The sequence below is a fragment of the Neovison vison genome, chromosome 4 (assembly GCF_020171115.1).
Source record: "Neovison vison isolate M4711 chromosome 4, ASM_NN_V1, whole genome shotgun sequence".
Classification (NCBI taxonomy): Eukaryota; Metazoa; Chordata; class Mammalia; order Carnivora; family Mustelidae; genus Neogale; species Neogale vison.
In genome coordinates, this window is record NC_058094.1 from 26561022 (window position 1) to 26584719 (window position 23698).

The 23698-nt window shown below is 33.6% G+C and overlaps 1 protein-coding gene across 1 annotated transcript in view; it reads left to right on the forward strand.

Annotated features, from left to right (window-relative positions):
* The window catches only part of CSMD3 (CUB and Sushi multiple domains 3), a 1253935-nt gene that overhangs the window by 1147903 nt on the left and 82334 nt on the right, over positions 1-23698 (forward strand). Inside the window, exons 46-50 of the mRNA XM_044245069.1 lie at positions 13556-13636; positions 14787-14900; positions 16111-16299; positions 16688-16834; positions 19277-19465. Coding sequence (XP_044101004.1) covers positions 13556-13636; positions 14787-14900; positions 16111-16299; positions 16688-16834; positions 19277-19465 — 720 coding nt within the window. The remainder of the gene's footprint in view (positions 1-13555; positions 13637-14786; positions 14901-16110; positions 16300-16687; positions 16835-19276; positions 19466-23698) is intronic.

Below are 23698 nucleotides of genomic sequence, written 5' to 3' on the forward strand. Positions count from 1 at the left end.
GGTATACAGAGCTTTTTAAAAAAATCTCCCCTTATCTCAAATTGACTGTGTTCCGTTATAAATAAGAAAATGTTTATTCCTAATGATATATCCTTTCTTATAAGACTTTTCAAATAAGACATTTCAAAGGAGAAATATTGCCAGAGAAAAAGATGTGTGTGTGTGTGTGTGTGTGTGTGTGTGTTCATATAGAAAATAGAAGGATGACAGAATGTCATACACAAAATATGAAGTGGATTTATGTAGATATTTATGTGAATGTATATATGTATATATTTTTTCTCATTCTAAAATATAGTTCACCTTACTTCTATAATGATTTTTGGGCCACTTATAATACAATGGAATTAGCTTAGAAAGGAAGATCAAATGCTTATTTAGCACTTTGTTTTCCCATTGACCTTGGACAAGTTACTCTTTTGTTTCCGCTTTCCTCAGTTATAAAACAACATGGTGGGATTGCTGGCAGCCTTTATGAGAGACAATAGAGAAATCACTCCAATTACAGCAACACATTAGGTTGAACCACATGAAATAATTGGTTAAAAAATGCTGAATATTGACAGTTTTGTAGAGCTCAACCCAATAAGTGTTGTCATTATTACTATTATCAGCATTACATTGCAGAGATTAGGAGAACTGGAGGCAATGGATAAAATACAGTTACCATAATGCCCAATAGTAATGTTCCTTTCCTGACTTTGTCTTATCTGACGTTTTAGGTTTTCTAATAGAGGGCTGATCTTTATTTATGTTTATAATTGAAATTTCACAAAAAGGCACAATTGCCAGAGCCAAGAAAACCATAACATTTGAATCAACATCCCTGGGAATTTTACCTAAACCTTAAATAACCTTGGAATTTGAGGATGTATCTAGGGCTCACGTTAAAAATTGACAGGTGTCTTACATTCCGCCAACCTTAGTAGGATAATTTTCCTGAAGTACTGCTTTCATTTTGACTCTTTTTCAAGATTGTGGGATGCCTACATTAAATCAAATTTAAAGCTACCCTATAATCCATTTCAATGAATCTTACTCCCCAGCGCTTACTCTGACTCCAGTCAGATTGGTTCTCCAGCTGTCTCCTGAACATCCTTTCTTATATGACTTCATACTTATCTTCCGTTCTTTTTGTCTCCTCCCCTTAAGTCCCATTTCCTCCATTTCTTGACAATTTGAGCTCACAGGGATCACAACCATCTTCTCTATGATTGCACTTTCTCTTCCCAAAATTTGAGAACTTATTACAGCATGGTGTATTGTTTTATAAGTCTCGTGAGTTTAATCATAGGCAGTACATTTTTGAGGACACAGATCACATTTATGCTTCTTAACCTTTTTGCATTCATATTACTGACTGATTATATTTTAGTCTTACAGTGGAAAGAGTTCAAAATCTTTTTAAAATAGTTTAATGGATTTTATTTGAGCTGTATTACAACTTTTTAAAGATTATTTTATGATCACGTAGATGCATGCATTTCCCTTCACAGAAACAAAAAGAAAACCAGGGAGGTAATGCACTATTTAACACTGTTAAGCTGATTAAGTATACCTAAGCTTAGAATGGTTTACTCCCTAACTCCCTAACTTTAAACTCTATTACCAATTTAATAGGTCCTTGTGTTATGCCGTACAGTAAGTCAGAAGTAGTTTTCTTAGGACTTGTGTATTTATTTTATAAATTTGACAGATCAATCTTTTCACATACTTTCCTAAAGGTCACACTGATCATTTAGGCTTTATTTATTAACGTGTTTTTAATATCTTTGAAAAGAGAAAAAAATGCATTTCTTTTCTCCCAACCTGACTTCGTTTATGAGATCCAGCCAGCCATCTGTCTTTTATAAAACATCACCTTCATAAAGCCTTTCATGATCAAAAATAACATTCATAAAAAGCTTTGAAAAATGAAAGTTCTGTGCAATGAAAAAAATAGGACAGGTGTAAATGTTGAGGCACTTTATCTCAGATATCATACTTCTTTTTTTATCTAAGAAAGTGTTTTTGTCTCTGTATTGCTGGGATTGTAATTTCCTAAAGTAAGAGCTAAATTTTCTTGATATCTGCTGTAGAGTTAAAATGAGTTTAGCTTGTAATAAATATTAACAATATTCAGTCCTCATCAGTGACTTCTTAAAAGTAAATTACACAAAACCTGTCTTAAAGAAACAAAACAAAATAAAACCCTTTCTTAAAGGCATTGTTTTTGCAGACACTTACTTTCCACATTAGTCACTAGAATAGTGATAGCTACCATTTACTGAAAACTTAATATGCTGGGTTCTCTGCTAGCTATTTCTCATGTATTATTGCTAATTTTTGTAATAGTTCTGCAAGATAAGTATTATTATCCCCATTTTAATAATGTAAGAACTGAAAGAAAAAAAATTAACCTACATAAAGGTAGAGAACTAAGAGAAGAACTGCCGAATTCAAAATAGGTCCATATGATTCCGTAGAATGACCTCTTAAATAATGACAACAACAGGGGCGCCTGGGTGGCTCAGTGGTTTAAGCCTCTGCCTTCAGCTTGGGTCATGGTCTCAGGGTCCTGGGATCGAGCCCCACATCGGACTTTCTGCTCAGCGGGGAGCCTGCTTCCCCCTATCTCTCTGCCTGCCTCTCTGCCTACTTGTGATCTCTCTCTCTATCAAATAAATAAATAAAAATCTTAAAAAAAAATGACAACAACACTGGCAATAAAAATAGCTAAAATATAAAGAGTTCTTACAGAATGCCAAGCAATGTCTCAAGCTGGTAATTTTGAACACATATATTATACTTAAAGGCCTATAAATCTAATTTTCCTTAAAAATTTGGCAAAAGTGATTTTAATTTTTAGCGAGATGATGTCATCTCACTTTCTAGGAAGTGCCCCTTCTAATTAAAACCTTGCACTTCAAACTTTGTAGTGCATCTCTTCTTTGTGACCTACAAGTTCACAATGATAAGCAGATTATTTGCAACTTGGTATGTTGTTTGTGGTTTCCAGAATGTGGTAAGGACACTGTGCGAAAAGAAGATAATTTTTATTGGGAGTCTGATTTACAGCAGCCAAAACAACAAGGAGACTATAGCATAATCCGATTATATATTTACTCCTTTAAAGCAGAAGGTATCATTTTCATGTTTAAATCTATTATCCTGGCACTGCTTTTTCTATCAGAATGTTAGAGAACTTAAATTTATATACAGAAGACTTTCTAAGTAAGCACAATTTATATTATTTATATAATATATAATTATTTATATTATGATTTAATTTATGTCATCCATTGTTTTCCAGTGTTTTTATCCATTGGTACCTCTTCTGTGAAGGAATGAGTTGAATAAATATTAACTTCCAGATTATTTTTAAGAAGCTGTGTTTAAAAGGCTTGTAATAACTTTTAGGTCATCTTTTAAGTTTATGTTGCTTTTACAATAAATGCTGTATTTAGGGAAAGTATATTTAACTCGACAAAGTCTCATTCTAAAAGAGACTGCTGCAGGTATAAGGACACATTTTATATAAAACATAAATCACTGCAGCTTTGAACTGTGTGACCCCTTTGCCTCACACAACCTAAAGACCTGACCTCCTTTCATATATCAGTAGATAGAGCATGGAACTCATAAAGTGTTTCATTGTTTGATATCTAGAGAGCATAGGGGTATGGACATCATTCAATTTTATATATATATATATATATATATATAAAATGTGAAGAAACTAAAAAATTAAACTGGTGAAACTGTTATGAGGAAAAGGTAATACCATTTACTGTTACTTAAATGACTAGTGATTACTTAAATGCCTAAAATCATGCCAGAATTGCTTAATATATTTTGACATTTGGCTCCATGTGCACATCCATTCATACCTTATGGCATTTATTTTGTACCATGTCTTACTGTCAGTCCCCTCCAACCAAAGTCCATCAGGAACACCTTTCAGTTAGACAAAATTGCGTGTATTTGCTCACCATAATGAGTGAGACAACACACCACATACTGACATCCCAGTATGAGAGTATTAGGAGAGACTTGTTAAAGGATTTGTGCTGTGCAAGATAGTTCTGGAAGGGTTCAAAGAAGCATGCTTTATTTCTAGGCTGGGTGTTGTTACAAAATTGGAGCAGTTCTATGACTGGGTATCTTTTTCTTTTTTAAAGATTTTGTTTATTTATTTGACACAGAGAGAGAGAGAGAGCTCAAACAGGGAACTTTAGGCAGAGGGAGAAGGAGCAGCACCCAATATGGGACTCATCCCAGGACCCGAGGATCATAACCTGAGCCAAAGGCAGACACATCCAACTGAGCCACCCAGGTGCCCCTGTAATTGGGTATCTGAATACATTTTGTTTCCCCTAGAAGATGGAAGGAGTGGAACATACCTGGAATAATATTTGGTATGGAAACAACATTTACTCATATTAGCTGACATAGAAGGGTCTTGGTCATTTTGGCAGTTGGGACAGTGTTCTTGTTTTTAATTGTGCTTAGACGTAATTATGGAAAGGTCTTCTTTTTGTCTTGTTCAAACAAGGTCAAAGAATAATCATGTCTGATGCTAGTTGTTAGTGAAATTGTTTATGGTCAACAGTAGTAAATCAAAGCCCATCAGAGCCAGGCCAATTCTAAACTAAGAACACACCTGAGCTGTCTTGTCTTGCTTTTTCTTATCTCTTTTCTTTTATCTCTTTTCTCTCCTTTTCTTTTCCTTTCTCTTCTCTCTTCTCTTTTCTTTCTCTTCTTTTCAATAAACAGAGTAGTTTATGATCGTTAAAGATAGCATTAGATTGTTCCTTTACAACCAAAAGCAAACCAAACTACAGTGATGAAGAGGAAAGGGAAAACAGAGACTGACAAAGGTCAAATGATATTGCTGACGTGCTCACTCTGTTATCTACTGATCTTATCTACTGATGTTATCTACTGATATGCCAACCAGCATTGGTGTATAATTTTTCAGATTTTAATGAGCTCAGCAGTAAAGCAAGATAATTTCAATGAGCTATCTGAATATGAGGAAGTGAATTCATGAAGCAGATATTGAAACTTTTTAATGGATAATTCAGATTTCCAATAGCTTTGTTTGCTATACTTCTGTTATTCCATCTCTAGGGAAATACCAAGAGTAATTTCTTATTGATCCTTTTCTCATGATGGGGACTTTCTTGGTCTCAACTCTAAATATAGGTATGAGTCATTTGCTCTTGATTTCTAAGATTCTCCCTTATATAGTCAGAGAAAGAAATTGACTGTATAATATTAATGGAGCAAAAGTGATATTTGTAAGTAATTTTAGAAGTGCTGAAACTTACCTATATGGTTCATGTCAACTTGTTAGCAGATTTTCTCCAAAATGGAAAAAAAAACAAACTGTATATTATTTTTATCTCTTAATTAGAACTCAGGGAGCTTTTTATTTTAAACACTCCTAACTCTTCTTTCAGTGGAGCTGTTTAAACTTGCTTTACATAACTTTTGAATTAAGATTGATAAAATTATGTAACTGAATGAACATGTAATCATCAATGCTTTTCCTCCTCCAAATCTCTCCCAAACCATGAAATTATCATACTTGACTTAATCTGAGTCACCATCAGTCATTGTAGAGAGCTTAGAATTTATACTGGAACAAAAAATTATTTTTTTCCTCTTTAAGAGATACCATGTTGGTACTTGGCAGAAAGGTTGCACACTTGAATTTTTTTGGTTTAGAGAAAGAATGGCAGTTTCCCAGTGTTCTGTCTTGTCTTTTTGGAAGAAGCTTTAATAGCCCAGTTGAACTGAAGTAGATAAATGTAGCATCCTTTTCTGGAATTGGATTGGATGTTTCATTGCAACGAAAATAAGAAATTAAAAATAGCTGAAAAATATTGCCAGAATTAAACTCTAAAGCAATTTCAAGAACAAAATCTGTTGAACCAGGAACCAGAGATCTGTGTACATTTGAACCAAAACATGGCACTATTTAAGCAATAGTTATCCTCAAAAAAATACTGACATATAGGCATGCCTGGGTGGCTCTGTTGGTTAAACGTCTGACTGTTGATCTCAGGGTTGTGAATTCAAGCCCTGCATTGGACACCATGCTGAGTGTGGAGCCTACATTTAAAAAAAAAAAAAGTTACTGACATATAGAATATGATGTCCTTATATAACTATTAAATAGTAAATGGTAGTTTCAAATTGAATGGAATGTCAATTAAAATGATTCTTCTAAAAAGAACAGATTTAAATCAAAGGTATATTTTTCAATGTATAAATAATCTGTTACACAGCTTTTTCATTAATGGTCATAACTGTGAAGGTGCTTCTAAATAGAATAATCCATGAAAACACGGACTCAAATATACATTCTACCTGTAACTCGATATGTGGCTTTGTGTACCTCACTTCACTTCTCTAAGGCCTTTTTTTTCTCCTTTCAACACAAGAGCAGACTAAGTGATTTCGAAGGTAACTTCCAGGTCAATCTATGGTACTGAATCATGCAGTATTGGGGGTTCATCCTAGAGCTATTTATTTTCTTCCAAAGTAACAAAAGCCTATATAATATAGAGGATGTGATATTGCTTTAATTCAATTAGTGATTATATATATTGAATATGATATATTATATATAATTATATTGAATATATTGACATGATTAATACATATTGAATATGATTTCCAGAGCACTATAATAGCAGTATTAAGACCAAGACACATAAAACAATATACATGACTATAGAATGAGTTGCTGAAGCTAAGAAATTTCTATTACAGTGTAGTGTACATCAGTGTAAAACAAATAAGGAATCTCAGCATTTTCGAATCTCCAACCTAAATCACAACAGAAACAAAGTGAATAGTCTGATGTGTCCTGGGAAATCACATGGGCAGTAGCCCTTTGAATGACATCAGGGTTTGGAGAAAAGTCATGTTAGATTGAGATGATATGTGTCCAGGGCACAACTGTAATCAAAGCAGCCATGCTCCTGTTAACCTTTGCCAAACAGAGAATGCACTCTCCCTTTGAAATCATAATATGTGTCTGGTGCAGTTCTAAGCACTTTACAGTATATTAACTCAATCTTAGCTTTATGTTTATTTTGCAGTTGAGAAAACTGAAGCACAGAGTCTGAGCAGTTTACCTGAGGTCATAGAGCTAACCAGTACCAGAGCCAAGATTAGAATACAGACAGTCAGCTTCGAGAATAAAAACTAGATCAGCCTGCCCTGTGCACACAAGTATTTACTCACCAACACAAAATGAGAATGTATTTTTCTTCCCAGTAATGTTGATTGGTTTGATAAAAACATCTTCAAAAAAATCAAAGCTGCACTGTTGGATTCCCTGATTCACACCTGATTCATCACACCTCGAACCATTGCCTTATTATACCCTGCTTCTACCGACCAAGATAATATGTCTAAACTGCTCATAATTATTACAGTAATTGCCAGATCAAAATGTTTTTCAAAAATGAATAGCAAAACTTGGAAAAACCAGAAAGTTTATTTTACCAAGTGTTCTTATTCATCTGGAACACCCAAATATATGGAAAGAATTGAACTCCCAATTTGATATAAGAGCTTACCCATGTAGAGTACTTACTATATGCCAGGCTTTGCATATATTAACATTTTGAGCCTTATAACCACAGTTTAAGTTGGCATAAAGTTATTGCTATTATTATTACTATTTACAAATGAGGAAAAGTGAGGTCAAGGTTAAGTAACTTGCCCTCGATTTCCCAATTTGTCAGCATTAGAAAGAGGATTTAAACCCAGAGAGGCTGGATGGAGTCCACACTCAATGTGGTAAGGATTTGTTTAATATGTATGTTTTGTTCATTCTTCATTCATTCTTTCATTGTCCTAGCATTCAGTCACTCAGCAAATATTTACTGAATACTGCCATGTGGTGTTACATTATGACCTGAGGAGTTAACAGTTTTTTTTTTTTTTTTAAAAGATTTTATTTATTTATTTGACAGACAGAGATCACAAGTAGGCAGAGAGGCAGACAGAGAGAGAGAGAGGAAGAGAAGCAGGACTCCTACCGAGCAGAGAGCCTAATGTGGGGCTCGATCCCAGGACCCTGGGATCATGACCTGGCTTTAACCCACTGAGCCACCCAGCCGCCCCAGTTAACTGTTAATAAGATAATCAAAAGTCCCTGCTCCCACACAGTTTATATTCTAGTGCAAGAAAATGGGCGGTATATAATTCTTAGACTGTGAAAATTGCCAGAGGGTAAATAGTTGTGAAACACAGTCTCTACAAGAGGTTAACTCGGCTAATGTGATCGGTGACAATGTCTCTTTTTTAGTCATCTGAGGACAAAATTATAAAAGAGATGGGAAGATAGCTTTCAAGAAAGCAAGACTGATAAAAATAAAATTCTACAGAATATAGTTTTAGACATGTCGCCAAATGTCACACCGTCAGCCATTTGAAGCTATGTTGATTAGGGAACAGAAGAGACTACAGTAAAGGTTAGGTTGTAGACAGGCTTGATTTTTCAAAGTTTATTATGATAAAGTGTAAAAGTGTGGTTTGATGTTTTTTATGAGGTGAGAATGGCATCATAGGTGACGTAACAAATCACGGGTACTTGAGTTTTAAGTGGAGGAGGGAAACTCTGCATTTGTGGTTAAAATTATAAACCTGTTAATAGATGGGACTAAAGTTAATTAAACAAAGTTAGAGGCTCTTGGAGAACATAATCAAGACTTTTAATTTAATGTCAAGTCATTTGAGGACACTTGTGAGCTTTTTTAGATCCAATCAACAGTTGTTTATTTAACAGCCACAGCAATATAGAGTCTTGGGGAGTCTCTGGATATTCACCTTTGTCCCCTTCCGATTGTGTTTATTTTTTCTACCCTAGCCAGAGTTATATCTTATTTTATTTTTTTTTCAATTTATTTATTTTCAGAAAAACAGTATTCATTATTTTTTCACCACACCCAGTGCTCCATGTAATCCGTGCCCTCTATAATACCCACCACCTGGTACCCCAACTCCCACCCCCCACCCCTTTCAACCCCTCAGATTGCTTTTCAGAGAGTTATATTTTAAAGGAGAAATCTGATCCCATTCTTCCCAGACAGAAAACTTCACAGACTTGCAAATTTTCCTCCGATTACAATAAACAAATCCTGAGCATGGCCCCTAGCCTCCTGGGGGACTTAGCCCCAGCTTACTGGTCTTCCTTACTCCTTCTCACTCTGCCTAGGACTCTCTCACCCAACCCCTACCCCATCCTCCTAAAGCCCCCCACCCAACACACTTGCTGATTCCTCTGCCTGGGTTATTCTGTGTGTCATCCCTCTCCCCAACACACATATGCTTGCGTGCATGCACACACACACACACACACACACACGCTCCTTGTTTCCACAAGGTAATTTCTACTCATTAATAAGATAATTTGGTTAATATCTTTCTCACCGACAATTAATGACTATAAGGGCAGGATTGTGTCTGCTTTGTTCATGATCACATTCCCAGCACATATTACATGCTATCTGACACACACTAGGCCCTCAATAATATGTATTTATTAAATAACAAAATGAACCGTTAGACATTATTGGAAATGTAAATACATACCGAGTAGTCCCACACAAATTAAACATGGAATAAGAACTAATACATTAATGGATAAAGGGGGAATAATTTGAGATAGTAGAACACTCAAGGCTAAGTATTATGGTACCAATTTCCAGGCTGGCAAGGTTATCAAAAATGACAGTGCCTAGTAGGGGATTAACATGGTAAATATAAGGAACGTGAGAATGTTCACGTGAAATATAACAGACATCTCATATGAAGAGTTGATTAGAATTAAGATAAAAAACTTGTTTTATCTAAGATTATAAATTTAATCTGTAAGGCCATGACAAGTTACATATTAATAGTAAGGAAATGGCAGAACAGAATAATTCTTCAGCCCAGGTTGATTTATCTATAAATATCGGAGAAAATATGGCTTAGTTTTCAAGCATATGGCTCAAATTCTGGCTCATTGACCTGGGCAAATAATTCAACCGTTCTGAAATTTAGTGTCCCTTTTAGCAACATAAGCTACTTACACGTATCTTGGTGTAGTAATTCGGGGATTAAATGAAGTAACTCATTTAAAGTAACTTGCAGAGTTCTTTGCACACAGTGGATTCAAAGAAACATATTGTGTTACCTCCCTTCCATCACCTCCTTTGTCTGTAGGAAGGATTGCTCTAGAAAGACACAGAAAGCAAGAAACATCCTATAGATCTAATAAGACACGTGCATTCATTCCCTAGGGCTGCTGCAACAAGGTACCACAAGCTGGATATTTTAAGTAAGCAGAGATTTTTTTTCTCTCACAGTTCTAGAGGCTAGAAGTATGAAATCAGTGTATCTATAGGGCCATACTATCTCTGAAGGCTTTGGTGAGGATCTTTCTTTGCCTCATCCTAGCTACTGATGTTAGCCGGAAATCTTTGGCATTCCCGTCCCTTTCCCTGGCACATGTCTTTGCTCTGGTCCATCTCTGTCTTCTCTCTTCTCATAAGGACAGAAGTCATAGTGGTTTAAGGGCCTAACTTAATTCAAATGACCTCAAATTAACTCATTACATCTGCAACAACCTTATTTCCAAATAACATTCCAAGGTTCCAAGAAAGACATAAATTTTGTTGGGTACTATTGAACTCAGTACAATAGGTATTAAATGACAGGGTTCTACACTGAGATGTTGGCAGAAAAAAGGGGAAGACACCGGACACAGTTTAGACTTATTTTAGTGAACAAAAGAGTAGAAATTGATGAAGACTGAGGACAGAATTGTTGAAAACGGTTTATGATTAATCTTTTTGTAGTACTTTGTGTTTGAGAGTCAAAAGAAAAGCACATGCAAGGGGATTTCTTTCAATATTTCCTTCTCCTTTACATCATAGTCAGAATTACATATTTCAACAGTAAAAACCATCTCTGGGCCTGCTTAGATCTCATTTTCTAGTACTCTTATCCATAATTGCTCCTATTTTGTGCCCATTTGCAATTTTACAGTGGAGAATTATCCTAGGAAATACTGTTTAGAGACTCATTCCCTTCTAAAGAAACCAGTGATTTATAGGTTATTTAGTAAATATTTGTTTATCCAGAAGAGGTGTTTATCCAGGTGACATAAACTTGGGAATTAAAACACAAGTAAGACTTGACATCAAAAGAATCAATGAAATTACTTAGGTAGGGGTTGTAAAAAATTTGTTCAAAGGAAAGTTTATTCAGAATTCAAATCTATAAAATTGATGAACACAGAATTGCTGTTATGTGGTAGACGTGAGAGGCTAGACATTACAACTCCTCAGGCCTCCATGACCCCAAGGTGATTCCTTGGCTCCAGGGACATAGTTTATAAAACTGTAGGTTATGGTAAAGAACGGGGAATAGGACAGAATTTAGCTCACAGCACTCATGTGATCTTGGGAAATTAGCATAATATCTCTGAACATCATATTCCTCATAAATAATATTTACAACCCCTGGTCTTTTAAACTCTGCAACTGAAATGTAGGTTATTCTAAGCATGTTCCACAGATGGTGATAGTCATGGATTCCTCATTGATATAAATGCACTTTTACTTTAAAATAATTTATTATTAGCATGATAATCAAAAATAAATTTATCAGCTGACAAAAGTGAAACAATACACATGTGGGCATCTCTACACTTCACTAATTTCTGAGTTGATCTCTGTTCTCTGTCAAGATTAGTTAAGATACTATCCTCTGAAGCATAGTCTTCTAAGGATTTCTCCATGGGGGCTCTCTTCCTATCCCCTTTCTTTTACCTTGTTGGCATTTATTATAATTACCATTTGCCTTGGTTATTATACCCCTTTTAAGTTCTAAATTCAGGAAAATTATTTTCAAAATTCCTAATGTTACTCTAAACGAAACTTTTCTCAGAAATCTGGGTTAAACTTTTCCTTCCCAGGGTTTTTTCTCTAGTGGTAACCCTTCTGTGTAGAGCAGTGTTTTACTTGCAAATTATCATCATTGCACAGCAAGTGCTTTTATTTTATAAACAGGTTGAAGTACTAGAAGGAAGATGTTTGAAGAGACATACAACAATTTACAGCAGGAAATTGAAACAAAAATTTTCCTTGATTCATTCCTCTTCAGCTACATTTTGAAAAATTTTCATCTTTTTTCTGTGCTTAGTAACCTGGAGGTGTATTAACCAATTGGCCTCTTATAAATGGCTTTTTGTTACATGATGATGAACTGATGCCCAAATTTTTGCTCATGTTTTCTCCTCTATTTGAAATGCTCTAATGCACATGATTACCCTTCAGAACTGGAAAATTTTTACTCATTCTTTATAATGTATTTTACCCATCTCCTTTTAGAGCAGTCTTTTTTAAGTGGTCCAGTTGGTGAGCCTCAGTAGTGTCATAATTTTCTCATGGTAGGAGCAATACTGAAGGTATGGACTTTGGAGTAGAGGACAGAGGCTCGAGTCGTGGCTTAACCCTGTACGAGTTGTGTGTCAATTTCTTTGCTCATTGAGTTAACATAAATAAGTTAACTCCTAAGTTTAAGTAATAAAACTAAGCATATGGAACATGCTTTTTTTCAAATGTTATTGTAGTAATCAAGTATGTTTCTTAACTGAACAAAATGACATTACATTCTTTAAAAGCTTAGTAAAAATAAGACTTTAATCAAGTAAACGATTGTGTATAGTTATCAGATGGGTCCAGTAGTCATGATGCTTGGATTCATAAAGGGCCTTTTTTTGTGTGGCCTTTAAATTATGCCAAATAAGAATATTTCCAATGTATTGGGGTGATCTATTCAAGTGATGTAGATTATTAGAAACATGAAATTCAACAAGTAGGTATTTCACGAGTATATTAATATAGCATGTATGAGAAGTCTCCAGAGTCAAAACTCCTAGGTTCAAATCCCAGGTTTGTCACATTGTAGCTGTGTAATTTAGACAAATTCTTTAATTCTCTTTAACAGTTTTCTGTTATAAAATGGGAATAATTATAGACCTAATCATAAATTAAGTAATAAAATAAATAACATTTTTGTGAGGAATAATAGAGTTATTATAAGTAAAGTGTTTAAAATATCTCCTGAAAAAGAGTAAACATTGAGTGCCTGTTTGCAATTATAGCTATATGCCAGCCACTTTGCTAGGTACAAGGATTCTGTGGTGAACCTTGGGGAATATAGGCATTGAGCACATAACAAATATGAATATATAATTCCAAATTGTGATCATGTCAGAGAGAAAAATAACAGGTGTTTTGAAGCACATAATAAGGAGGAATAGAATGAGCATATGAAAAAAGGAGTTACAGGTAAGTGTTCTTACCACAGGAGAATATTTTGGTATCTAAGGAATGATTTATTTTCCCTCAATATTATAATCTGTTTAAAAAATAAATAATTAAAACTTGATAAATTATACCATTGATTTTTATTCTTATAAATAACCCTTGCATAATTTGGGGCTTTTTCACGTATACACTTTCTCAGAGAAGGAATAACACATTGTCTATTTTTATAGCTTATCAACTAAGAGTGTGCCAACCTCCACCACCGGTACCCAATGCTGAAATTTTGACAGAAGATGATGAATTTGAAATAGGTAAAGTCTGACAAGTTTTAAAAAAAAACATACTATTAATAGAGATGTTTGCTTAAAAAGAAACAAAAAAGAATAATAGCAACCTATCTTAGAATCTCTTTCTTTTGGATTGTTGGGAATTCTTTTTTTTTTTTTTTCTGGATTTTTTTTTCAATTTATTTATTTTCAGAAAAACATTATTCATTATTTTTTCACCACACCCAGTGCTCCATGCAAGCCGTGCCCTCTATAATACCCACCACCTGGTACCCCAACCTCCCACCCCCCCCCCGCCACTTCAAACCCCTCAGATTGCTTTTCGGAGTCCATAGTCTCTCAAGGTTCACCTCCCCTTTCAATTCTTAAGATTGGGTGACAGTGAAAAGACCAAAAGGGAGTATAGACAAAAGCAAGAATCATGTATGTCTAGAATGTACGACTGGAAATCCAGTATGGGAATTTGAACCATAAAATGTATTCTGGTGGTTTCTTCCAAAGTATTATTTTTGTTGCCTTTTCTGACACACAAATGTTTTTTTGAATTCAGGTTTAAGCCTAAAACGTACAATGAAGAATATGTAGGGTATATTAGGATGCTTTATTTCCATACCTTTGAAAATAAGTGGTGGCTTATGTTCAATTTGAAAATAAAGTCTTTTTAAAGCTAGGTTGGAAATTCAATCCCAATAATATCTCATATTTTGAAAAATGATGTAACAAAAGAATGTTGCCATAACAAACTTATTGTTATCATGATACTGGCTTTGGGGAATTAAGAAAATATTAATGACTACTGTAAATTTAATCTTCATATAGAGTGAAACTTTGAATCCTTTTAACTGCTTGATATATTTTTAATGACCAACTAGATTGTTTCCTTACCACTATTGCTTATATCCAACTGATATACACCCATTAAATCTTACTGTAGTAGGAGCTAATTTGCTTTTGGCTTCAGTTCTGATTGGTCAGTGTCTATGAAGCAGTTGTAATTCAAATTTTTGAATATTATCCCTGCTTGTAACTGATAGAATTTTATACCAATTGAAAATGACTAAAAATAAAGAATATTCTGCAATATTTACAGATTTTACAATTGAAACATGCTCATTTTTAACCATCACCTTGTTGCCTATCTGAAGCCTCTTATTATTATTATTTTTTTAAATAGGTGACATTATTAGGTATCAGTGTCTTCCAGGATTTACTTTGGTCGGCAATGCAATTCTGACATGCAGATTAGGAGAAAGACTCCAGATGGATGGAGCACCTCCCATTTGTCAAGGTACCAATTCTTATGATTATTGATCTTTGAGTATTTGTTTTATGTTTGATTGGCAGAATTGAGAAAAGTCTATTTTACATAAATACTAAATATTTAACTGGCCATAATGTTAAAAGTTACAGAACTCTTATGTGGTATCTTTTTTTAAATTACTCTCAGGTTTAACTTTAAACATTTTCTTATTCTCCCAAGGTTTACTTTTTTCTTTCCTTTTTAGTTTATCCTGAAGTTAGTTCAATTTATTTAAATTAATTTTGTCATGAGGGGTGGAAATGGGGATGGAAAATAAGAGAAACTTTAAATAAAGTCCCCAGTGTTGACTGCCTTTATTTGAAATAGTTTCTGTTCTAACCAGTAAATTTGTTAAACTTTAATGGAGCACCTGTTAAGCAGAACGTTTGAGTAAAAAACAAACAAACAAACAAGCTATAAATGGTCCCTGCTGTAAGGGCCACATGATTTAAGGGATATGACAGCCATACAGGTGGTAGTAATAGAGTGTTAAGGAAACAGGCCAGCTAGATATCAAATCATGTAATGTTTAACTATTTATGGGGCAGGAAAAGCTTGATGTCACCATTGCTCCCTGAGTCTTGGTTCCAAATGATAAGTAAGACTTTCATAGAACAGAGATAGAAAAATGGTGGTCGAAGTGACAGATGAATATACAAAGACACAAAAATAAAAAAAAACAGAAGTTTAGACTTCAAGGAATTCGCTATGGAATTATAAGGGCAAGACCCTGATGGATCTTGCATAATTTGCTAAGTTTTGATGTTCGGAAATCATGTATTATTAATTTGTGTAATCCCCTAGGGCCCAGAACAGTGTCTATCACATAGTAGCTAATTATAAATATTGGTTAATTTGAATAAAATTGAATAGAACTTGATTGTCTCTCCCCAAATTTTCTTAGGTTACTTTCTTCTTTGAGGTTTATTCCTGAGCAATGGAAATCTGTTTCCTGTGCAGTATCTTAACTGTTACAATGAACCTAAAAGAAAACTTCTGTTTATTATTTCAAACATGATAGAAGTAGGAATTAACATTTAATTTTCTACCTCATTGAAATCCTTACAATAAAACGGAAGGATTTTCACAAGGGGCTTTACAGAAAGACATGTTTGGAGGTAAAAACCAACACCAATGTGAGAATTTTCCTTTCTCGAAGTCAATGACTTTAGAGCATTTTGATCTCTTTCTTTGATAGTGCTCTGCCCGGCCAACGAATTACGCCTAGATTCCACAGGAGTCATATTGAGCCCTGGATATCCTGAGAGTTACCCAAACCTTCAGATGTGTGCCTGGAGCATCTCAGTAGAAAAAGGATATAATATCAGCATGTTTGTAGAGTTCTTCCAGACAGAAAAGGAATTTGATGTTCTTCAGGTGTATGATGGTAACCATGGTTTATATTTACTGCATATTCATAAATCCAGTTCAACTACTCTGGTTATACTTGCAGACCTTCAGTGTAAATAACTGCTTATATGAGAAACAACAGCTTATATTTTATCTTGTACTTATTTTTAGAAGTATCAACATCCAGTTTATCTATATACCATGTGAAAACTGTAGTTAGCTAATTATTTTACAAATTGTAGACTCTTCTGTGGAATTAAATATTTAAAACAAAGATATTATGTTTTAAGCTACCGTTGATGAAACAAATTGGTTTTGGAGCAATGTCACCATATCTAATACTATTCTAAATATATAAAATATTAAAGATAAATTAGAACATGATTGTTCAGTTATGTTTAAATTGTATTATTTTCTTTCTAAAGGACCAAATATTCAAAGTCCAGTGCTTATTTCCCTCAGTGGAGATTACTCATCTGCTTTTAATGTAACAAGCAATGGTCATGAAGTATTTCTCCAATGGTCAGCAGATCATGGCAATAACAAAAAAGGTTTCCGGATAAGATATATAGGTATGTGATACTTACAACTTCAGTACACATCTCATTTACATCCTCGGTTTGGTTGTGGCTACAGAGCACAAACATAGACATTATTCAATTAGACATAAATCTAAACCACAGCTCCTCCACTAAGGCTTCTTGAGCAGTTTATGTAATCTTGTATCTGTGTCCCCATGGTCATGATAATCCTACCTCTTGGGGTTTTTGAAAGGATTAAAAGCATTTAGGATAACAAATAGCATGGAGGACAAGGGGCGTTAGAGAGGAGAAGGGAATTTGGGTAAATTGGAAGGGGAGGTGAACCATGAGAGACTATGGACTCTGAAGAACAATCTGAGGGGTTTGAAGTGGTGGGGGGGTGGGAGGTTGGGGTACCAGGTGGTGGGTATTATAGAGGGCACGGCTTGCATGGAGCACTGGGTGTGGTGAAAAAATAATGAATAATGTTTTTCTGAAAATAAATAAATTGGAAAAAAAAAGCATTTAGGATATTGATGACTTATACATAAGTTAAACTCTGGTATTTTTAATGCTTTTTCCCAATAGATTTGTTTCCCTTGCATTCTCACAAAATTGTTGCTCAAGTGTGTCTATCTGACCTATTTAATAAACCTTTTATACAAGAAGGTTAAACAAAAGATAAACATAAAATGGCAAAAAGCTTTGATTTTGATATTATCCACCTATTTATGATATTGCTAATATTAAAAGGGACATGACTAACACATCATAAAAAACCTTTAGTTTTGGGAAAAAAAAAGAATTGTTTTGTCCTTAATGCTTTTCACTGAGTAGTATTTAAAAAGATATGGACTGAAAATCCTTTTTAATATCAAGATGAAATAACTTTTCTATATGTCTTCCTGTTTATAAGGTGTAATGATACTAAGCCACTAATTTTCTTTTCTTGTTGAGTAAGTGTGTATAAATAGTCATTGTGCAAAAGTTACTTTCTTTTTTTTTCCCATCCTAAGTCATGTCAGAGGCATGGGTATGTGCTCAATAACAGGATATTTTAGAACAAATTAGGCATCTGTTTCCTGTACAGTGCTTGGACCATGTTTCCCCAAGCCAATGGTCATGGCTAATCAGTTCAACTGAAAATTACTTTCATAAATATTTTATAAATAATTCTGACCCTGGTCTTCAAAAATTTGAATTTTAGTTCTTAAAATATACTCTCATATTTACTCATTTATATAAATTTGCATATATAGTATTCAAATAAATTAATTTTTATCTATTTTTATTTAAAAACTATAAGATGATAATGTGATTTTAATTTATTAGCAATTTGTCTTTTACATTTTAAAATTGACTTGTCACTGACCTCACACTACTATTATATATATAAATTTTGTCCTACAATAGATTTAAAAATGTTATAGGCATGCAAAGAAGAAATGTTTTAAAAATTCAAATGTATGCCCTAGTCATCATTAATTTTTTTCATATTTGAATCATATTTCTAGCACGTGTATAATATAAATGTCTTTTTATTAATTTGTGCCCAAAGTTGGAATTTAAAAATCAGCACATTAAATTGTAGCTTTAATGATCACAACAACCTAAAGGGAAATTATTCAAATCAATTATAAGCATTAAATTGACTATAGTATATACTAAAGCCTTATTTATGTTGATATTCATGATAAATTTTGATATAAACATATTGAAAACACCACTTTAACCCCAAGAGTAGCTTGCTATATTATATATTTTTCTTTAGAAATAACAGGCTATGACATATATATTCCAAGTCCAATCTATTTCTTTCTAGTTACTGCTAACGTCTTATTTTTCTCGGATGAATACAGTGAAGTTTCAAAGGGTAAATAGATCCTGCCAGGCTGAATAGTCTTAAAAGTACATATATATGAAAAAGCCATTTGACATTATCTTTTGACATTTCAGACTTCAGAAGATGAAGAAAGTTTTATTTTATTGACATTTTTATCACCATATGTAAGCATTCTTGACAGCATGGAAACTCTTTAATAAACTTGGAGAGAGGATTATGGGATGTGGGGGATCTATTTAGACATCAATCCAAGTGAAATGCATGACCTAACATGATATAGGTGTCTAGAAATAACTTCAAAGTTACATGTAAACAACATGCTCTCAAATATTACTACGAAGACTGTGGCATTTAGGTCCTTCAAATTACAAGAGGTCCAGCTTCCAAAATTCACTGAAATATTTGTAGATTTTGAACCACCAGGGTGTTAAGAGAAATATGGGTATTTCAATTCAGAAGACCTCTTCTGTGATGATAAAAAGTTCAGTTAGTTTTGTCTCCCAAAAGTTATGCCAGTGGATATTCAAGAGGATAAAAAATTCTATGATATTCATAGGAAGTAAAATTCACACAGATGGTAATTACAATACTGGATTGGGAAGAATTTCCGATTCATTAATTATACAGTGATTCTTTTGTCTTTTGAAAAGCTTTCTACTGTAGTACACCAGAATCTCCACCTCATGGATACATTATCAGTCAGACAGGTGGACAGCTTAATAGTGTGGTCCGCTGGGCTTGTGACCGAGGATTCCGACTTGTTGGGAAAAGCAGTGCTGTGTGCAGGAAGTCTTCCTATGGGTATCACGCCTGGGATGCACCGGTCCCTGCTTGTCAAGGTGAAGTATATTATCCACAAATGGAAAAACGGATTAACAAAAGAGTAACTCTGTTTAACTTTTGCATTTGGATCACTGGAACTTCCAAAAATATAAACATTCAGAAGCATTTTGCAGATGACCCTCTTGAAAATAAGAATTAAAAATGCAGACTGATAAATTTGAGAAGAGTGAGACACATTGTTTTATTATTCTTCATTTGTTGTTATGTGATTAATGCCTTTACTCTAAACACCCATACACTTGCATAAACTTTAAAAATTATGAACTGTTATTTGAGAGAGAGAGAGGGAGCAAACATGAATAGGTGGGGGTTGGAGGGGCAGGAAGAGAGGGAGAGAGAGAATCTTAAGAAGGTTCCATGCCCAGCACAGAGCCCCATATGCGTCTTGCTGTCACAACCCTGAGATCATGATGTGAGTCACAATCAAGAGTCCAAGGCTTAACCAAATGAGCCACTCAGGTAATCCACCCCCCCATCACAATTTGCTCATACTTCTGCCATTCCCATTACTTTGCTATCAGAAAATGATTGACCCAGAGCTCAAGATTACTTTAGTATGGAGTCTACAGAAAGAAAAGAGAGGATAAGAGTGGGCAGGGTCCGTGAAGACTTTCACTCTGAGCATGCAAAAATGTGCTCTCAGAGCAACAAATTTAAAATGTAGCCAGACACCACATCATTTTTTCTTCACTGTTTAGCTAACTTGACAGGGATCTTTCTTTTTCATTTGTATTTTGTTAACAATTGAGGCACTGACAGAACACTGTATCTTATTACAGCAAACAGAATGACAAGCTTCTTATTCAACAAATGGCACATTTTAGATCTTTGGACTAGATCTTGTTTTTAAAGAATAGTCTCTTAGCTAGGTATAGTCATAAAGACAAGTGCAATATCAGTTATACAAGAAACTCTGTCATTGGACTTTGAAAGTTTTGAATATTTAGGATATCACATTATTTTTTCCATGTGAAATATATTTGATTTATTCTACCCACATTAGAGAGGTGTCCCAAACAACTATGAATCCTCAAATTAAAAAAATGCAGAATATTCTCAGTTAATAAGTAATGGGTCTTACCTATAATCCACTTATCAGAAGGAATTTATGTAAAACAAATACAATATAAAATTGATCAATTATAATTTAAAATTGAACAAAACCAAGTTAAAATAAGCATAGATATTACCAAACACCCAAAATGGGTTCTTTTATCTGTTAAACTATAATTTTAATTCATGAAAGGTAACTCTCAGAGGCATGTATAAATAAATGAGAAATAAAAGGACTATTGTTTCCTCGTTCTGTTTTCTATTGTTTTCTTGTTCTGTTGAGGATTCCTGTTGATGCAGGAAATATTAATCACTTATTAGAATTCTGTGAAAAGTTATAACCATAGTGGCTTACCAACATTTAAAAAGCTGACTTCCTGTTGAATAGATGTATTTTAATAACATATCAAAACATCTGCTTTTCTTTGACTAATGAATAGTATTCACAAATTCTTATTATTTACCAGAACTGGTTTGGAAAAGCATCTTTGATCTTATAATTTCAGCATCATGGGAATTTAAAAAATATATAAATAGTAACCATCTAAATCATATATATTTTAAATAAATATTAAAATGATCAGACTTGGGGCACCTGGGTGGCTCAGTGGGTTAAACCTCTGCCTTTGGCTCAGGTCATGATCTCTGGGTTCTGGGATCGAGCCCCGCATCGGGCTCTCTGCTCAGTGGGGAGCCTGCTTCCTCCTCTCTCTCTGCCTGCCTGTCTGCCTACTTGTGATCTCTATCTGTCAAATAAGTAAATAAAATCTTAAAAAAAAAAATGATCAGACTTTGAACTAATACATTTCAGTTATGTAGTGATTGCTTAGATACATAAAATGATATATATAATAACCTTTAAGGAAACTTTAGAAAAAAAAACAATTGCCTATTGGTTGAAATAAGAAATATCTTAAACTTTCTGAAATTTTGAAGTTGCTTTGTTTAGTCAGCAGTATAATGTCATTGGTTGTTTTGGTATATAATATGACACATACATATGCATTCTTTTTTTTTATTGTTCTTGATTTAAAATTGTTCTACAATTAGAATAGTCAAATCAAAATGCAGTTTAAAAATATTTGGCATAGTAAAATGATAACATATTTATAATTCAAGGAACCATTTCCAAAATTGATCTTTTATTATCACTGAAACAATTTTAAAAGATTAGTTGATAAAAACCTTTGTTATATGTGAAGCTCATTGCTTGAGCTATTTGTATTTGAAACACAGTTAATTTAAATGTCATTGGGAAGAGCTATTCACATACTGCAGATTTTTGTTTTGTTCCATGTTTGTTTTACATTCTTCAGTCATTTTTATTCTTTATCTCTTCAGTCTCCTTATGCATCTTCACATATATTTACTTGAGCAACCGTTACACAATGTGAACACAATAAAAGATAGAAAATTTAGTCTGCTATTTCTAGTTGGGTTTGGACAGGTATTTTATCTATTTGTCTACACATCAAATATCCCTTCATTGATTTCCTCTCCTTCAGGAATTGAACCAGTCTCATCCCACTATGCAGTTGGGTATCGTACAGTGTTATGTAGAAATAGTTGCTTTGCATTCCCTGCCTCACTTTTAATCTGTGCTATTCTGAGTGTTCTGTAGAGAAGCCTCTGTGACAACCACTCAGTGATGACGGTTCTTTGGAAATTGATTTTTTTTTTTTTTTTAATAACTGAGAAGTTCAGTTGTAATCTACCCACAGGCTTAGTTGTCATCCTATCATTTGAGCTTGTTGTCGTTTTCTTAGGTCTAAAATATAGCCATTTATACAAACCACATATGTGGAACCTATTCTTTTTAATTTTATTTCCTTTCTACTTTGGTCTAAGTTCAACCTACACTACTCCAATAATGTATGGTTGATTTTTTTTTTTAATCAGTAAATACCGTTTTTGGTGGGGTTCAGTAGGGAGACGACTTATTACAAATTGAAATTCCCAAAAGTCCTAAGTGGAAGTATCAACATTGCTTGAGCAGACATCAGGAAGCCATTTATGTTTGCTACATGATAGCAGGGATAATAACATAATTATATGACATTGCTTATATAATTTATTAAATCAATATTTATGCTTTTCTGTTCATAATTTTCAGGTTATCAGATTATAAAAGATTAAACCATTCACGAGTAGGGAGTCTGCCATTCAATTTTGTGAATTTCATATAGATTTCACTAAGGTTTTCACCTCATAGTGAAATTCACATTGATTTATTAAAATTAAACACCTAAGTGGTAGGTTTTCTAAGAGAAGTTGAAATAATTTTAGGTTGAAATGAAAGATAAATAACTAGAACACAAGTCTGTAAATGTTAAAATTATTAAAAATATGTCTGTTTCTTAATTCCTTTAATAAGAGAAAAATGTAGTTATAAGTCTACTGTATTTTATAGGAAACCTAGAAGACTATATATTTCAGAATTTAGAAATTTTTTTGATTTTATAGAGGTAATACAGAAAATACACCAGATGTTACATAGCTTGTTGTAGAGCTGTACCTATAATCAATACACTAATTTTTGTGTAGACATATGTGTAAGTATTTACACATCTATGAACATGATATAAAAGATAAAAATAATCTCATTTTAATCAGGATTTTGCTGCCAAATATATTCATTTAAAGCTTATGTTTTTTTCTTTGTTTTTGGAAAAGCAAATATGTACTTGTAGAGCAAAGATGGCAATCAATCAATCTTTGAGTATATCTGTAGTAATTTGAATTTATGAGATGTGAAAATACCTGATATACTATAAAGTAAATAAAAATTTTTACTGTAATTATCACATTATGGAAAAACTAATTTCACCTAAATCAGATCTATTGTAGATGAAAACCAAGACATCTAAGACATATCAATGAAATGCAGGATGATTCATTCTAGGTTTTAAGACAATGTGTCCAGGCCCTATATTTATTAAACATGTTGATCACATGATATTCTATGGATGGTGCCCAAGCACATAGAATTTGGACCCAAGACAAAGTAATATCCAGCTTTCAGTTAAAATAAATCTATGCATCCATGTGTTATATTTTTGGCCAAAGTCATGATGAGTATTAGTTACAAGCCCTTTATAATCCTTAATAATTATCTATCAAATTAATTAACCAAACTTGCTATGTGGTACCCCAGTTATAGATTAGCCCTGCATACA